The sequence below is a fragment of the Hylobates moloch genome, unplaced genomic scaffold, assembly GCF_009828535.3.
Source record: "Hylobates moloch isolate HMO894 unplaced genomic scaffold, HMol_V3 SCAFFOLD_23, whole genome shotgun sequence".
Taxonomy (NCBI): Eukaryota; Metazoa; Chordata; class Mammalia; order Primates; family Hylobatidae; genus Hylobates; species Hylobates moloch.
Genome location: NW_026652298.1, coordinates 2,872,094 through 2,889,754, shown reverse-complemented (window position 1 = coordinate 2,889,754; position 17,661 = coordinate 2,872,094). Strand labels below are relative to the sequence as shown.

The window sequence follows — 17,661 nt, the reverse complement described above, 5'->3', positions numbered from 1 at the left end:
CAGGTAGGTCTGCTGGTTCAGCTACTGAGTTCTGTGGTCTCATCAATCTCATCTGGATTTTTGGTCATCTTTTCATATTTTCTTTTGAAGAAGCCGAGCTGTAAAGGTGATGATATAAGAATGTTACCACCTGTGGCTTATTTTGTAAGGTGCCTCTGACCGCCTTGGCTGCCCACGTCCTCTGACGCACCTCTGGGAATCCCTGAGGCTCTGAAGGGAGGTGTGCAGACTGATGACCTGTCACCTGCTAGAAGGAAATTTATATCCAGAGAGCTCAGCTGCATTGCATAAAGCTACATTTTTCAGCGTCTACTTATTTGAAGCTGAGCAAAACATTCAGAGCTCTGGATGAAAGGAAGGTTTAAAAGAAGAAAAAATCCTTACTGGTTGGTTTTTATGACATGAGTAAGAAATTGTAAACAAACTTCATTTCTTTTCTCCTTGTGATAGAGAAGGTACCATATAAAACCTGAGGTTGATGTTTTGTAAGCAAATTCAAGGCTGGCCTTCAGGAGCCCTGTATTTTGAAATATGAAGCTTTTCTTACCTTCCATAAAATTGCAACCAGAGCTAACAGCAAAAGGATTCCAGCAATTATACTTCCTATTATAACTCCTGTTGGTACTTCGGCTTTCTCATCAGGTTTCATTATCATCAGGGGAATCTGGAAATGTAAGTTCCCAGTTGAGTTATTTTAATACCACAAAAAAGGGGGGAGATGGTCTAGTCCAATTCTCTAATTCTGTAAGTGAAGGTCTACAGCTCTAGAAAGGTGACATGACTTGCTCATGATGGCGTATCTCAAACATTGTCAGAATAATTTTAGAGAAAATCCTCCTGCAAAGTCCAACCAGCTGAAAAATACAACTTTGCTAGTTTCTCCGCTTTAACTACATCAGTGTCTTGTGGCTACATCATGCCTGACAATCTCAGATGCTTATTTTACTTATGAAATAGAAACTTCCATTTCTGGCATACATTCAAATCAAGTGAAAGCATCATCAAGTGAAAGCAAACAGCTCTGGGGAGGGGAGTTGAAGAAACTCTTTAACCCAACTTCATGGTGATGAAACAGCAGCTTTGTACTGGGTGTTTGAAATACTAGTTTCACTTAAACCTCATTCCAAGTTGATATTGTTGGAAAAGTAGAAATAATATCTCAAGGGTCAGGTTGACCTTTTCAGTGGGAATGTTGTCCTTGAGGCTACTTAGGATTCTTTGTATCTGCTTCCTGGCAATCTTTGAGATGCTGTAGTGGAATGGCTGCCCTGAGTTTTAACAGTAAAACTGTATATTAAGTTTTTAATTAATTAGGGGAAATTTATTTAATTGGGGAAAGTGTCTCAAGCATTCTCTCTAGAAAATATTCCTAAAGAGCTATATTTAGAAGCAAAGGAGAGGATAAATATGTGTTTTATTTACTTGATTTAACATTAAATTGCAATGGCAGATGAGCTGCTTTTTGTCATAAATTTATGGGCTGGGCTAAACTTGGTGACTGTATTTCCTTTCATTTGTGTCTTCAAGAGCTAAAATATAAGGCTTTATAAGTTTATGAATAAAGCGATGATAAATTCTTGTAGCTCACTGCTTAATGGCAGTCAAAATCTTTTCCACAGCTTTCTAACCCAGGGAACCACGGATCCCTATGGACCCATGACTATAGCATTTTGTGGATCAGATTTTTAACTGGGCCAGGCATTCAAATAAATGTAACAGACGCTTAGGAACATGTGAAGTTATTATTCAGGTTAGATACCTTATTCAAAAATTTATCCGAATTATTGTTTAGATTAAAAAAATCTTTCATAGACACAGCTGAGTAATATTAGGCTGGTGCAAAAGTAATTGCAGTCTTTGCCATTAAAAGTACTTTTTCTTTACTTTTTTTTTCTCAGCTCACTGCAACCTCTGCCTCGCAGGTTCAAGCGATTCTCCTGCCTCAGCCTCCTGAGTAGCTGGGATTCCAGGCGTGCACCACTACACCCAGCTAATTTTTGTATTTTTAGTAGAGACAGGGTTTCACTATGTTGGCAAAGCTGGTCTCGAACTCCCAACCTCAGGTGATTTGCCCGCCTCGGCCTCCCAAAGTGCTGGGATTACAGGTTTGAGCCACCATGCCCAGCCTTTCTTTACTTTTAATGGCAAATACCACAATTACTTTTGCACCTAGTAATTGGCTTCTGTTATTTATTAGTATTGCTCAGAGAAAACCAATAAAAGAAGAATCTAATGGATTTATTAAAATTGTTCATTTAAATTTCCAATTAATATATTTAATACTGCTTTCTAAAAACAGTCTTCAGTAGAGTTTCACATATTGTCTGAACACTATGCTTTTCTAAAATGAGCTTTCAAAAAAAATCTATAATACTTCTCCCCTGTGCTAAGTTCATAGCATTTTGAATTTGAAGTCTGCATTCCCTTTGGCTCTATTTCTGATTTTCCAGGCCCCAGTCTCTGAAGAGAGGGTGTAGGCTTTCACTGAGGCTCCTAAACCAGAGGCAGAGAAGTGTGCTCTCTTGTGTGGAATCATTTTCCCTTGGACAAGAGTGGGGCCCCAGTGCTGTGAGCTGCACTCTCGGGCATGGAGTGAGGAGGCCCATAGTTCATGGGGCCATAACTTTTTGGCCAAGCCAGAGCAGTGGACTGAGGCCAACTGCCAAGCTGGCCTTGGGGGCAGACTCTTAAACGCTTTCACCTCCTAACACAAGCACTGGGAGGAAAATGCTCAGGGCTCTGCCAGCAGATTAGCTGGGCATGGAAATCCCGCTGTATCTAAACATGGCATATTCTAACCAGAGAGTCAGTGCACAGGAAAATTATCTCATGCCAGCTCTTAGAACAGAGAGCCTTTGTTTTCTGTGAAAGTACATTTCTCTGTAAAAGCTTTTTTTTTTTTTTTTTTTTTTAAATCAAGGGGAGCATTTATAGTCCTCCAGAATGTAAGATCTACTGAATGGACATGCCACACAGTGTCAGTGTCTAGTTGTAAGGAGAACTATTTTAAAAAACCCTCTAATAAATGCATTATTTATTAAGCATGCTTCAGTACCTTTCTTTAAAAATTTTTCAAAATGCAATTTATGATTTAAATAAGCATGATTAGGTTTTGTGGCCTAAGCTCCAGACCATTTTGTGTAAGCAGGAGGAGAAAGGAAGAACTGGGGCTGCTGGCTTAGTCAAGAGAAGAGACACCATGGAGTCCCAAGGAACATAGAGCCCCTTTTGTTGTACTTCTCACTGGATCTCCACTCCTAGGAAAGCCAGCTTTGCTGACATGGGTGGGGGGCATGGAGGAAGGCAAGTGTATCACTGAACTTTTTAAGTAGCACACACCCTCGCCAAAATCTCAACATAATCAACATCAGATCTTTAAAGTTTTGGTAAGATACTTCTACATAACACGTAGGTAAGAAGAGTGACTATTCCAGGCTTTTAGAAATGGAATGCCATCACAGACCCTGAGGCTCACAGGGAAGGGTGTGATATGCTCACCGTAACAGTGTTATCTTCGATCACATATATCTCAGGGTTATAGGTGTTGATTTCTGCAGCTGCCGTTAGCTGTACGGTCTGGAACGTTGACTGGAACATAAGAATAAGGAATATGTTTTATCCTAGCAGCAACAAATGCAGAGAAACTGGCATGCTTATGATTTATGTATTTATTTCCTGGTGGAATGTGACAAGAGCAAATGGTTCTGAAGACCTGTTTAGAATCTATGTGTGCTTAAACCAGTGCTGTGTAACAGGACTGCCGGTCAGAAATACCTGGGGTAATTTTAAGACATGTCTGCCTGCACCTTGCCAACACAAATCAGCTCTCTGGGGTGGGATCCAGACATGAGTAGGTTAAAATATCTCCCTGAGGAGATCTGAACTTGAGAACTGGGTTGAAAAGTGAGGATTTAAAAATGAATATTTTTAAGTGGGAAGATCATAGTTCAGATTTTTAAAAAAATAAAGCTTGTGACATGAGAAAAAATTGTAAACTTGGCATCTTTGTATACTTACCTGAATAAGTCACACAATGGAATGGAAAACCAACATTTAAAAGGGAAGAGAATTTTCCTTCTGGGTACATGTGTGTAAAATGATAGTTTGAAAGTGCACTTGAACTTGACCACCCATGGCCCTGAACCTTTCGGCTTGTTATATCACATCAATATAACTTCAGATTTCCTATCTAAGTGTTTCTATCAAATAATACTTAATTTGGGGCAGGTATATAGGAAGGATATTTTATGCTGATGTCACTGGTAACTTACTAATTCGAAATAACTTTACATTCATTCCTCCATTTAGTTACAGAAAAAGAGCCTAGTTTTCAGCTGGGCACAGTGGCTCCCATCTGTAATACCAGCACTTTGGGAGGCTGAGGCGGGTAGATTACTTGAGGTCAGGAGTTCAAGACCAGCTTGGTCAATATGGTGAAAGCCCAACTCTACTAAAAAATATTAAAAATTAGCCGGGCATGGTGGTGGGCACCTGTAATCCTAGCGACTCAGGAGGCTGAGGCAGGAGAAGGAGAATTACTTGAACCCAGGAGGCAGAGGTTGCAGTGAGCTGAGATCAAGCCACTGCACTCCAGCCTGGGCAACAGAGCAAGGCTCGGTCTAAAAAAATAAAAAAAGGTCTATTTTTTTCAATAGAAACATTATTGATGTGTATATTTCACTATTTTCTCTACATTAGGTCTGATGCTACTGTGAAGCAGAATGCAGCACTTAGATGTTAGAGCTGCTTTCACAGGCTGTGGCTACTAGGACTCAGTTTTTCTGGTTACTAGGGCACATTATTGGACATACTCTATGAGGTAATTTGCTAAACAATATCTGGGAGCCAGAAAGAATGTATTTCCAAAAACTGAGCAATTTATTTCCTTTCCACTGGCTCGGTCTCTGGTTACTGTTAATTTTCTCAAGATAGATGATTGGATCAGTAATTAACCATGCTCACCAGTCTCTTAAACATATTATTGGGGGAAACATTAAGAGTATTGATAATGGTTTAAGTTTAAGAAAAAAAGTGGCAATTAAGTAAATGCCGGTTTCATAATCCCCAAAGACTAAAGATGAAAGAATTTTTCTTATAGCATTCTCAAAATAGGCCCTTCTCATAGGCATACAATATCCTGCAGGGTTAACAAGTAGAGGTAGGCATGCCACACCCATGTGGAGAGTGAAGTAATGCACCTGCTAGCGTTCAACAAGGCTTCTCCTTACAAATGGCAGCAACTCTATCATCAATTTGGAGGCCTGATCAATCACTTTGTAATGAAATTACTTGAAATGTTAAGTTGCCTTGCACTATGTCAGAGAAAGGGTAGCAACAAAAGGCGGTGCATTAATGGGTTCAAATACAGGAGATGAGATCCATATTTCAGACTGGATCTCCTAAGTGGTCTGAGAAACATCCACTTTGTGCTTAAATTGCTGGAAGCAAGGTGAAGATAAACATTTGACTTTTCATGAAGGAGGAAGAGATGTAGGACTTGACACCAATCCTTGTATGTCACTTGACATACCTTGACATCTCAAGGGTGTTTTCTTAGTTTAACCACCATAGCCACATTAAAGCGGCATAAATGCTACACTTTCTAGGAAGTTTACTCCCAGAAATAAACTGCTTCTGAAGATCGTTGGGAAGGTACTTTAAAAATTCTCACAGTTAAAGTGATGTAGTCTTAAACTCAAGAAAATCCAAATGTGTTTTGCAGAGCTGGCATGTGTGCATTTTGATGTGCAACAGTCAGTGTTCCTTCCAGTTGGCAAAATTTGCTATGAAAACATTTGTTCCTCAAATCCAAGGCGCCAAGAACCAATGAAGCAAAACTGAGCACCACACTGCAGCAGCTGGGAAGGTGGTACAACTAACAGCATGCTTCACATCTTAAAGGACCTGGAATTGTCCTGAAGGCTTGAAAGCAAATGCAGCTAACAAGAAAACAAAGTAAAAGCAAGCAAGCAAGCCAGAAGAAATATTCAACTCCTCACTTCCCCATTCCCCCAATTCTGCATTTTTTCTAACGTTTACTATTCCGTTTTCTTCTATGTCTTCATCCAAGAATATTGCTTATATTTGACTCCAGGGATGAGTTTGGATGGTGCTGAGTTCTCCAGTTTTACAAAACTCTACAGCAGGAAGTGGGTTTATTGGAGAGATCATGAAATGGTAAAAAGAAAAAAAAATGAGTAGCGTTTGGTTGTAAGCACCTTGGGAACTTATTTATTTGTTAAAAAAAAAAAAAAAAAAAAAAGTAAGAGCTACAGAGATCCCCAGGAGGTTTCAGACTAATTTCTGTTTTTCTTCCTCAACTGGAGCCCATGTCAGTAAAAGGAATGCTAGCCACACAAGCAGTCTAGTTTAAGGAGGCCTGTCTATCCTTATATTTTTTCATGCCAGACTGAAATTCTGGCTACCAACATCCCTGCTGAAAGCAGATATCACTAGAGCAGAAGACTCACAGTTGCCATATGGAAAAAAACGGACATTGTTTTGGCTTTTTCTTCAAATTTTTCATGGGGATTGAGATGATTTAGAAAGTCATGTGCCCACTGGGCTCTCCCAACAGGGGAAGGGTAAAACAGGAGAGCAGGGTGATGACCTGGCTGTAATATAGGAAGACATATCCTTATGCTAGATTCATCTACTAGGTGGTTTGAGATCAATCATACAATTAACTGAGAGCTCAAGGAGTGAGACAGAGACACAGACATTTTGATTTGGGTGTGGCAGAGGAGACTGGAAAGATGGAGAGTGGGAGAGCTCCTAGAGGGGGACAAAGCAGGCTGCCCCTTTTAGCCCAGGGCCGCAGAGATGACCTTGACACCATTCTCATTGATGTGGTAGGTCGCATGGAGTCTGAGAAACAGACCCTTTCACAAGTATCCCAGATGACTCTGAGCCACTGCCAAATTGGATGAGCATTGGAAAGGGATGGAAGTGTGCTGCCTTTCACGGTAAAATGCTCTGGGTTATTTGGCCATTGCAGACATTAGCCAGAATACTTATTTTGTCAAATGGGAAGAACTTGTCAGTGCAGCCTTATGTTTCCTTGCTATTGATAAATCTAACAAATAAAACTGATACTTACTGATGCAAAAGTCCCATTCCAAATTCTGGTAGTCACATTAACAAAGTATTCTCCTTTCATGTGAAGGTCTTTCAACCAGCAGGTAACATTATTACAGGAAGCAGTTCTGCAGTTCTTATAGTATGGAGTCAAAGGTAAAAGAGAGAGTGAGTTAGTAGGAGTTAAAAATAAATGCTAAAATTTTAAAGCTAGGTAAAACTCAGTGCTGGGACACACCTAGGGAAACAGGCAATCTCATGAGCTATTAGTAGTTCTAACTCTCCTGCCCTCCTTCAAGGGATTGTGGGACTATATCTCAAAATGTACCAAGTGCACACCCTTTACCCCATCCATTTCCTGTCTGTATAGATAGCCTCAGGATATAATCAGCAATGTGTGGAACAAAGTACCCCAAGCCTGCTTGTTGCACTACTATTTCTGAGAGTAAAAAAACCTAAAAACCAAACCCCCCAAACTGTAACTTGTTTATCAACAATGTACTAGTTAAATAAATTATTAAACATACACAAAATGTACTACAATTTAGTCATTAAACCTAATTATAGACTCCCTAGATTTTAAAAAAAGTTGACAGAAAAAGGATCAGTGGTTCCAAGGGCTAGTGGGATGGGCGGGATGAATAAGCAGAGCACAGATGATGTGTAGGGCAGTGAATATACACTGTATGATACTATAGTGGTGGATACATGTCATTTTACATTTGTCAAATTCCACAGCATGGATTTTAACAACACCAAGAGTGAACCCTAATGTAAACTATGGATTTTGGTTGATAATGATATAGTAATGTAGTTTCATCGATTGTGACAAATATACCACTCTGGTGCAGGATTTTGATAGTGGGGGAGGCTGTGTGGGACAGGAGGTATATGGGAATTTCTGTACTTTCCACTCAATTCTTCCATGAATGTAAAACTGCATTAAAAAATGAAGTGATTAATTGAAAATCTATGACATATTGGCCTATGTTCAAGGCCAAAAGGTAGCATGGCCCACTTCTGTTACAGCATGCATTTACCTACTTGTAGATTAATACACATTAAAAGAAATAATTTCATTCTTCTGGTTTCCTGTTTTCCCCATCCTTCACAAAATAAAACAATTGCAATCAAAGAAAACCAGGAGAATTCCAATATTGTTCATAGGGGAGAGCTGAGGTTTGTTTAGGAGTTATTGCTTACTAAAGGTTTACTTATTTGAATATTTAATATGTGCCAGGCACCATGCCAGATGCTAGACTAGTCTCTTTCCCAAAGAAGCAGGCATAGCTTGAGAACAGGAAATAACAAAACACTGAAAAACAGAGAAGTGCAGCAGCATATTTCACAGCTAAATAAAAAACATCAGTATTATGTGGAAAGGGGATTTAAGGGGCTTCTCCTCTGCAGCACACACCCAGTTCCTTCACAGCTCTTTGCTTTGTTTCCAAAGTGCACAATGCATAAACACAATAGCTTCACATGAGTTTTTCTGATGTCATGAAGTCTGGAACTTATATTTTATAAGAAGTTGCATAAGATTAATTCCAGTAACCTAGATTTGACCACATATTAGGTTGGTGCAAACGTAATTGCGGGTTTCAGAATCGTATTTACTTTTGCACCAACCTAATATTTTCTAAATCTTGACTCATATAAGCATCAAAGGCAAAATAAGAAAGTTCTATGATATCCGCTGGTAGGAGAAAAGCAGCGTCCTGATCACAGGTGAAATAAATGAATGAGGGGAGCTTTCACATGTTAACTTGTCCTCACCAATTCTTTGGTGTGCCTGAAATTTTCACTTTTGAAAGATACAGAAGAAGATGTTTGTCCTATTTTCAGTGGATTGATATCTGCATTACAACTGATGTCACCAGCCTATAAAAGAAGAACACCCGATCAGACTTCAGAAGCAAAACAGTTTATGATGTTCTTTTCAACATGTTAGGAAATCCTACTGTCACTTGCAGGGGCCTGGGAAGGGCTGTTAGGCTTCTTTCAACGCCGCTGACCTGGCCACACTTCATATAATCTCCAGGTGAACATGAAGTATTTAAATGCTTCTGAAGTGAACTGATGAGGTGGGCTAGGTTCTTACAGCCCACATATGATGAGGCAAATCTGCAATAGCTAAACACTGTGAATAATTCAGGGTAATTTTCTCTGGAACATTTTAGGATTTTGATTTTTCTGTAGCCCTCTATGCACACTACAGAAATAATACAACTGTTGAATAATACAGCTGTTGGACTGAAGATGAGCCAATGTCAAGGGGTTTGGCTAGAGCAGTGCTTCTCAGCCCAGGCTGCGTGTTAGAACCATGGGGTTGGTGGAGTGGGGGTGGTTAAAGAAAAACCCTGGTGTCAGAATCTTATCCCTAGAGATTCTGATTTAATTGCCTGGGTTAGGTCTGGGCACTCTTATTTAAAAGAGCAAACAGAGGGATTAAAATGAACAGCCAGGGTTGAGTATTACGAGGGGAAAGTCCAGGCTGGCTGCTTGAAGACCAGCTCCTTACTGCAGCTGTGAAGGCCTGCTATGCTCCCCATATAGGTCCAGCCTCTTACCTCCCAGCCTTCACAGGGCCTATCGAAGTCAGATCTTCACCAGGCCAAAATGGGGTTTTTGGAATAATTTCTGCCACCCACAATTCCCTAGACTCAGCCATTTGTTTTCTTGTAACAATATTCTTCTTCAAATATGAAATTAACTGCTAGTCAGTTGGCACCCGGGCCGCATAGGAGTTACCGTCTGTTTCCCATCTGTAAAATGTCAGACATGATCACCCTAATCTCATGGGTTATTTACATCTTGAAAGTGCACATTTTTAAGGCAATTTTGTAATCTTTACCTTGTCTGTTTGCACCCCAGTTAGGTACATCAGTGGGTTCTTTTCTTTGGTATATTGAGGGATGTGGATGATCACAGTTGCCATGCTTACTGGAACACTTCCTGTTGTTACCTGTGTGGAGAATAAAACATGCCAGTACTGCAACAGTATGTACGTGATGCAAGGAAATTCACCAGTAACCCCTGTGTTGATGAAGGGCAACTACGAGGTGGTAAGATTGAGTCCAAATGAAAGTCAGCCATCACTTTATAGTCACACTTCAGGTCTCTGTGTCTCACCTCTTAAAACGCATTTATGCCTGAGGTTGCAATTTTTTTGAAATTTCGGTCATACCTTGGCAATGACCTTGAGCAGTAGGGTATAAGTAACTCCCACATGCTTAGTGTTCCAATAATGGAATACTAGGCATAAATGGCTCAATGGAAAAAAACTCAACATCTACAATGTTAATGGGTAATTTGTGACTTTGCGAGACATGTGGTATAAATGGTTAAAAATGCCATCTGTGGAGCTAGGCTGCCAGGGTGTTGTGTCCCAGTCTGCTGCTGATTAGCAGTGTGGCTTGGGCAAGGAACTTGACCTCTCTATGCTTTTCTTATTTGTAAAATAAAGATGATCAGAAATTCAGTAGGTATGTGCTGGCACAGGGCACTGATACAGCATCTGTTCTCATGGGTGGGGGTTTCTGTTCTAATTGGCCAGGGCTTATACGCTACTGGTTATTTAAATATTTTAAATAACATCCCTGGGAATAATAATACCAAGCTCATAACTGATCTGGGAACTAAATGGGATAACATATGTAAAGCACTTGATACAATGGCTGGTGTATACTTATTACACACTCTATGAATGTTATTACCACGAACTGAACAGATGCCCCATTTTAAAGAACACAGTTGCCAAATACCATCCACATTTTATAAATTCTATTATAATATCTAGATCATAAAGATTCTTCTAAAGATTTATCACAAAATTGCAGAGTTGCAACCATTTAACAAACCAGTGAGAAATGAACAAAAATAAAATGGTATTGGCTTAGGATAGTGGATAAATTCCTTTTACTTTCCAAAGTTTCTTTAATTTTAATTACAATATAAAATAGTTATTCTTTCACAAATTAATTTATCTTTAACTGGTAGTAATCTTTAGATTCATAATGGCTTACTAATAGTAAATAGAATTTGGTTCAAAAATATTTTTAGATACTACCTAGTATTACTGTACAGATTTGTTTACAAATGGTAAACTCAAACAGAAGTGGTCTCTGAGGATAAATTGGCATAATAATTATATGCCAAAGACTTTTACCCACAGCAATACCTTCCTTTATAGTAATGCTCTGTTGGTTAGTGTCGAACATTTGCCTTCAAAATATATCAATTTTCCCTTACCCAAGACACATAGCTATGCACAAAGCCCAGTTGTTTACTTATCTATGATCTAGCCTATTGGTTATCAAAGTATGGCACCTGGACCAGCAGCATACGCATCACCTGGGGGCTTGTTAGAGATGCAAATGTGTAGGCCACCCTGGACCTACTGAATCAGAAACCCTGGAGATGAAGCCCAGCATTGTGTTTTCACAAGTCCTCCAGGTGACTTTAATGCACACCCAAGTTTGAGAACCATGGATGTATTTCAATTTCTTTTTACTTTCTCCTTTTATTTCCAGACTCATTTTTTTCTTCTCACTTTCTCCTGGATTTGCCATCCTTATGACAGGCTTACCAACCTTCAGGGAGAAGATGAATTTTGGACCAACATCTTCAAAACTGTGCACGATTGAAGGAACATTCCCATCCGAAGAGATTTCATAAAAATTAATGTTGGTAGATCTGTTGGATGATGTTTGTAAAGCCAAATATTTTAGTTTGCTTTTGTTCTTGAAGGTTAATATTTCTTTTATTTAAGTATCTTATAGCTTAGGTTAAAGTAAATTTTACTTTTAGTTACAAAAGCACCAAATAAAAAGAAATGCTTGCCTATGGGCTTATGTTCCAATGTATGTTTCTAAGACGAACATAAATTCCTTTCAAAACATATTTCTTTGTGGATTTTCTGCTAAGAGTTTGTGCATTACATGTCTACCAATTGTCAAGTTTCTAAATAAGTACAAAAGTATTACTTTAGAATTGATAGCAGAAGTCTTCCCAAGGTTACTGTTATATTGACTAGTATGTTAACATAGTAGACAATCATTACTTGTTGGTTGAATGAATGGAATTATAAGCCAGGGGTTTTCACTTTGGTGTGGCTAAAATATAATAATAAGGTATTGAGCTCCTTCAGTGTTCATTACCGGATGCCTATATTATTCGTTCTTCCTATCCTTCTTTAGTTGCAAACCAATTCAAATGGTTTGGGTCTGAATGGGGTTGGTCAAATCTGTTTCCACCATTAGTGTAGAGACCACCTTTAAGATGGCTGACCCAGAGGTTTTAGTATTCTGGACCTAAAACCACTGGATTGATCTTAACTTCTTTGCTTAAGATTGCCAACTAAGTTCTGCAAGCAAAGTGATGATGAGATCAGAGAAACCCTCACAGGACCACTCAAACTAGAATGAAACTGGGGACCTTCCCTCTCCTCTCTCATTTCTGGGGCTCTGAGGTGGGATTCCAACCAGGGTAGCTTCTTTGGGTGGGGGATTAGGGTTTGAGCAGTGAGGGTAGGGGTCTGAGAACACTGTGCATATCCTTTCCATTTATTCCCACTGGACGATTTACGTTAATTGCAGAATGTTGATTCTATTTCTTAAAAACTTGGGGTGGACATTTTCTGAAGTAGAATTTTTTGGGTTTCTTTACTAAAACCTTGTCTTTCCCTCTTTTATGCCTTAATGATTTTTTTCCATACCCTTAAAAGGAAACTATGTCACAGGGAGACCTGAGTGGATGTATTCGTCAAGGTTATATATGACAGGAAACAATGATTTGTCAGCCTGACATGGAAAATGGGAAAACTGACTAGGATTTGAAACAGAAAGCTTGGATGTGTGTGCATGAATTATTTCCTATGCCTTCCGGAAGATCTTTGTGTGAGATCCTAAATGGGGCCAATTTCTAAATTAATATGGTCTGCATTTGCATTTTAAAGAGATCTGACACTTTTCCATTTGTTACTTAAGTGTTCCTTAAGCTACTTAAGTGTTGATCAATATATTTATAATAGTAATTATCTATACTCAGGGGGATCCTGCTTCAGAAATAATACTATTATCGCTATTTCTACCCATAATTTTTTTACAATATAACTGTACAGTTATACAGTATCAAAGTCATTGCTAAGAAATACACTAAGTTATTGTGTAGGATTTTTTCCAAAAGTTTGCAAAGATGTTTGTTAATTTTTTTTCAGCATTACTTATGATGGTTAAACAAAACAAAATAAAAATGCAAAACAACCAAATATCTTGTTAATATTGAATTGGTTACATAAATTATGATCCAGCCAGGACTGGAATAAGTTAGATCTGTATGTCCTCATATGAAAACTTTTCTAAGATAATGTAAAATGCAAGGTACAGAAGAGTGTTTTATCATTCCTTTCAGGTAATAAAATGTGCACGTGTGTGTGTGTGTGTGTGTGTGTGTGTGTGTGTTTTATATGCATATATCCTGGTAGATAAGCAACCCTGTATCTGGAAGATATTCTGAAAACAGTCTTGTTAGTCTCTTAGGGGGAGTGGCACTAGGGAAGGTGGGGAGGGATGACTTCTCACTGTGTACCTTTCTCTAATGTTTGGGTTTTCTAGGTAGTAGGACTAGGACCCATTTTAACTTTTGTTCTTTATAATTCTCTATGTTAATTTTTTTGAGGATATATTTTAAAGAACATTAGAATACATTTGAATTCAAGTTGCCATTACAAAAATACCTGCCTAACATGATAATTAGTAAAAGTAAAGTCTAATTTCAATCTTATATTTATTTCATTCTTAAATATCTGGGAAAATATTGGCCATTGTACGAGAGTAGAATAATAAAAAGACTGTATTGACAAAAAATATTTAGAAGAAAGGATCAAATATAAGAAGGAAAAAATTCAGGTAATGTGGTAACATCAATTTGAGTTGGTTGCATTTGTTTCCAATTTCTTATTTTAGCAAGTGGGGATCCTTTGAAGTCTGCAGTTACTGATGACTTTTTCAGAGACGTTATTATTTGGACTGAATTTTGTTTCTGCTTGTGCTGTTTGCAACTCACTTGATACAGAAGCATTCTTTTCATCTTTGCTCTTTGGCTCAAGCTCTAGACATGATGACATATTTTCCTTTTTGTTTTTGCTCAGAGAGCTACTGGACGATCTACAGATTCCATGTTCTTAGGGGCTGGAGTGATGTGGTAGAAGTTAGACAAACCTGCTGTCACTGGATTTCTTGGGAAAGTGCTGCAGTGTGCTATTCTTGGGTCATTGATCTGTGCTGGGAAGCTGTCCTATTGCTTCACCAGGTAGAGAACTCTGGTTCCCAGGCCTGTAGGACGGCATCACCTGTGCCCAGCGCACCTGCACAACTGTGTTCCAGTTTGTCTGTACCATGAACTCACCTTACTTCTAAGTGTGAGTTAAAGTGATATCAACCTATTAGAACCTGTGAAATTTGTATGTTACCCACTTACCAAGACACCTGTCCCTCTGAACAATTAAAGACAGCCTGTATCAACCAGTGACAGAAATTTGTATGTTACCCACTTACCAAGACACCTGTCCCTCTGAACAATTAAAGACAGCCTGTATCAACCAGTGACATTTACACCACTGCTCTCAGGTTTGCTTGCTTTGGGCAGGTAAAAACAGGGAACAAAGCATTTCTTTATGGATGACTTCCTTTGGAAAAAACCTCATTTCCTCCTGGCTGGAAGAAAACCCTAATCTGATATGTTAGGAATTTTTCACTCAGAAACTAGACTTGATCTAGTTCCAATATTTGAATATTCAAACTGTGACTAGTTTCAATATTTATTGTGGACCTACTATGTGCAAAACATTGTGCTTGGGGCTTCAATGTCCAGGAATGGGGATACTGCTTGAGACCTCATATACAATGGGAAGCAGGCAGTGAGAAGAAAGTGAAGACAACTCTCAGGACCTTTGAGAGTTGTTTCAACATTTTGAGAATGTTTGCAGCTACTCAGAGGGCCTGCAATGTGGAGTGTGCCTGTGATGTGTGGCTACAGGGATCTTTCTCTGCCTTTCTGGGCTACTCTCATTAGTTTAATAAGCCTAACGAGTCACTCGAGATTTTCCTAGGGACCAATATGTCTGTGGACTTCCGTTTTAGTTGACAAGAATTTTAATTCAAATTCTTCAGTTAAGAATGAGCATACAGAGGACTTCTTTAGCCATGCACCAAAAATCTTCTGATCTAGAGTTGGTGTCAGTGATAACAGGTTACCCACTGCTTCACCTACCTTGTTAAGTGAATTTCAGCATCATACAGGAGAGGAATTTTGAGGTTGACCAAATTATCAGCCTTATTTTCTTCTTGGCTTTCACTATAGAAAGAAACATTAGGAAATTACTTAGAGAGAAATATAAAGCTCTCCATCATTCCATTCATGACTTCATTATGTTTTACCTTAAGGCTTGGAAACTGAGAGATGCCTGATTCTGAAGGTTTTGAAGATTGAAGTCGAAGTTAATAGTAAAAGTCACCTAAAGATAAAATTAAAATTTCTCAGTCTATGATGCTTCATACTCAGAGGCCAACGTGAAAAAAAAAATGTTTCTCATAAAAGTAAACTCACTCAAATTTGATTCTGAATTTTATATACCTTAAGCTTTCATATTTGTAGAATATCTTTATTTGTCCACCTTGTTTTACTATGCCTCACATTAGAATTAGAGAAGCTTGACTTCCAAGTGACACATGTAAGTTATCCAGGCGTATATATCTGTCTGAATTTGGAAGCTTTGAGCTGATGTGAAACTCATTACTAGGGGTTAATAAATGATCTCTGTGACTCTGTGTATAGTGCTTTGACCAATGTTGCTCAACATATTTAGACAAAAAGAACTTTGCATATTGTGTGTACCTTTTTGAATGAATTGCATGGAGAAAATCCCATTTTTATTAATAATTTAAAGAAAACATTTAGATATTGAAAACCTCCCCTAAGTATGCAGCCAGTTATTTTGTGATGCCTATCAAATTATGATAGCAAGATGTTATGTTGGTAAATTAGCATATGTGCTGAGGAGGGCTTGTATGGATTGCAGGATGAAATGCAAGTTGTACCTGTTGTTCTCTCTTTAAAGCAGGGTAGCCTACATCGCAGGCAACAGACTTCTGAGATGCAGCCACCTGGCATGTTACTTCTGTCCCATCAACCTGAACAAGACCAGGGAAACAACAATGATCAATTGGCATATAACATTTGTGTGTGTATGCACGCACCTGGTAAAAGAGGTACAGTGGGCCGGGCGCAGTGGCTCACGCTTGTAATCCCAGCACTTTGGGAGGCCGAGGCGGGCGGATCATGAGGTCAGGAGATCGAGACCACGGTGAAACCCCGTCTCTACTAAAAATACAAAAAATTTAGCCGGGCGTGGTGGCGGGCGCCTGTAGTCCCAGCTACTCGGAGAGGCTGAGGCAGGAGAATGGCGTGAACCCGGGAGGCAGAGCTTGCAGTGAGCCGAGACTGCGCCACTGCACTCCAGCCTGGGCGACAGAGAGAGACTCCGTCTCAAAAAAAAAAAAAAAAAAAAAAAAAAAAAAGAGGTACAGTGGCATTTTAGCAGTAAGGTTGGTTCATACTGAAATAATTCATTATACCTCAACTTGAAATTTTATACCGCCCAAGTGGCTAATATACTATTTTTATTGCTAACCCTAAAGATACCTAGGACATCCAGCAAACCAAAGAAAAGATTAAATACTGTATTTTTATCCCCAGAAAAAAATGATAGTTTTTATATTTCAGATGCACAAATAGCTTTAATTCAATATTTTGAAATGCTGGCTTTAGGAATATGTTTTTCTCAATTTATTCAAAGCATTTTCAAGAGAAGAAAGTAAAATCATATATTGGTGTTTGTCTGTATTTTAAATAATTTGAGGGTTTTTTTTTTTTTTTTTAGTTTTCTTCCCCCCGCCGCCCTTTTTTTTTTGAGACAGAGTCTCGCTCTGTCGCCCAGGCTGGAGTGAAGTGGCGCAGTCTCTGCTCACTGCAAGCTCCGCCTCCCGGGTTCACGCCATTCTCCTGCCTCAGCCTCTCCAAGTAGCTGGGACTACAGGTGCCCACCACCATGCCTGGCTAATTTTTTGCATTTTTAGTAGAGATGGGGTTTCACTGTGGTCTCGATCTCCTGACCTCGTGATCCGCCCGCCTCGGCCTCCCAAAGTGCTGGGATTACAAGCGTGAGCCACCATGCCCAGCCTTTTTCCCCCTTTAAAAGAAGTAGTTGCCACTTGGCACAGGATGTTTAAACACCAAGGTCAGGTTAGGTTTAGAACTCTAAGCCTATTAAGATCACATTAACTTTCAATTAAATGAAATCATTGTTTAATCCTTTAATCAAATAGCTCATTTGGAAAATCTCAGCTTTTCCTTCTCTCCCTTTTTTCTTCATCATTTGGTGGTAGGGGAGGGACCAGGGTGCACTCACGGTCAAGTGTGCTTCTGGTATAACGATCAAGTCAATGTGATTAGCTGGCTTTGCTGGCATGCATCATCTTGGCAGCAGCAACAACCATAGCTTCAAAGCTCAGGCTAAGCTTTGGG

At 39.1% G+C, this 17,661-nt stretch overlaps 1 protein-coding gene across 1 annotated transcript in view; it reads right to left on the bottom strand.

Moving 5' to 3' along the window:
- ITGA2 (integrin subunit alpha 2) overlaps window positions 1–17,661 on the bottom strand; it is a 67,073-nt gene continuing 49,412 nt past the window's right edge. Inside the window, exons 21-30 of the mRNA XM_058434238.1 lie at window positions 16,176–16,268; window positions 15,516–15,592; window positions 15,349–15,432; window positions 11,670–11,772; window positions 9,932–10,042; window positions 8,854–8,958; window positions 7,100–7,213; window positions 3,499–3,588; window positions 548–664; window positions 1–98 (exon numbers count right to left, since the gene is read on the bottom strand). Of these exons, the coding sequence (XP_058290221.1) occupies window positions 18–98; window positions 548–664; window positions 3,499–3,588; window positions 7,100–7,213; window positions 8,854–8,958; window positions 9,932–10,042; window positions 11,670–11,772; window positions 15,349–15,432; window positions 15,516–15,592; window positions 16,176–16,268 (975 nt within the window). The 3' untranslated portion in view covers window positions 1–17. The remainder of the gene's footprint in view (window positions 99–547; window positions 665–3,498; window positions 3,589–7,099; window positions 7,214–8,853; window positions 8,959–9,931; window positions 10,043–11,669; window positions 11,773–15,348; window positions 15,433–15,515; window positions 15,593–16,175; window positions 16,269–17,661) is intronic.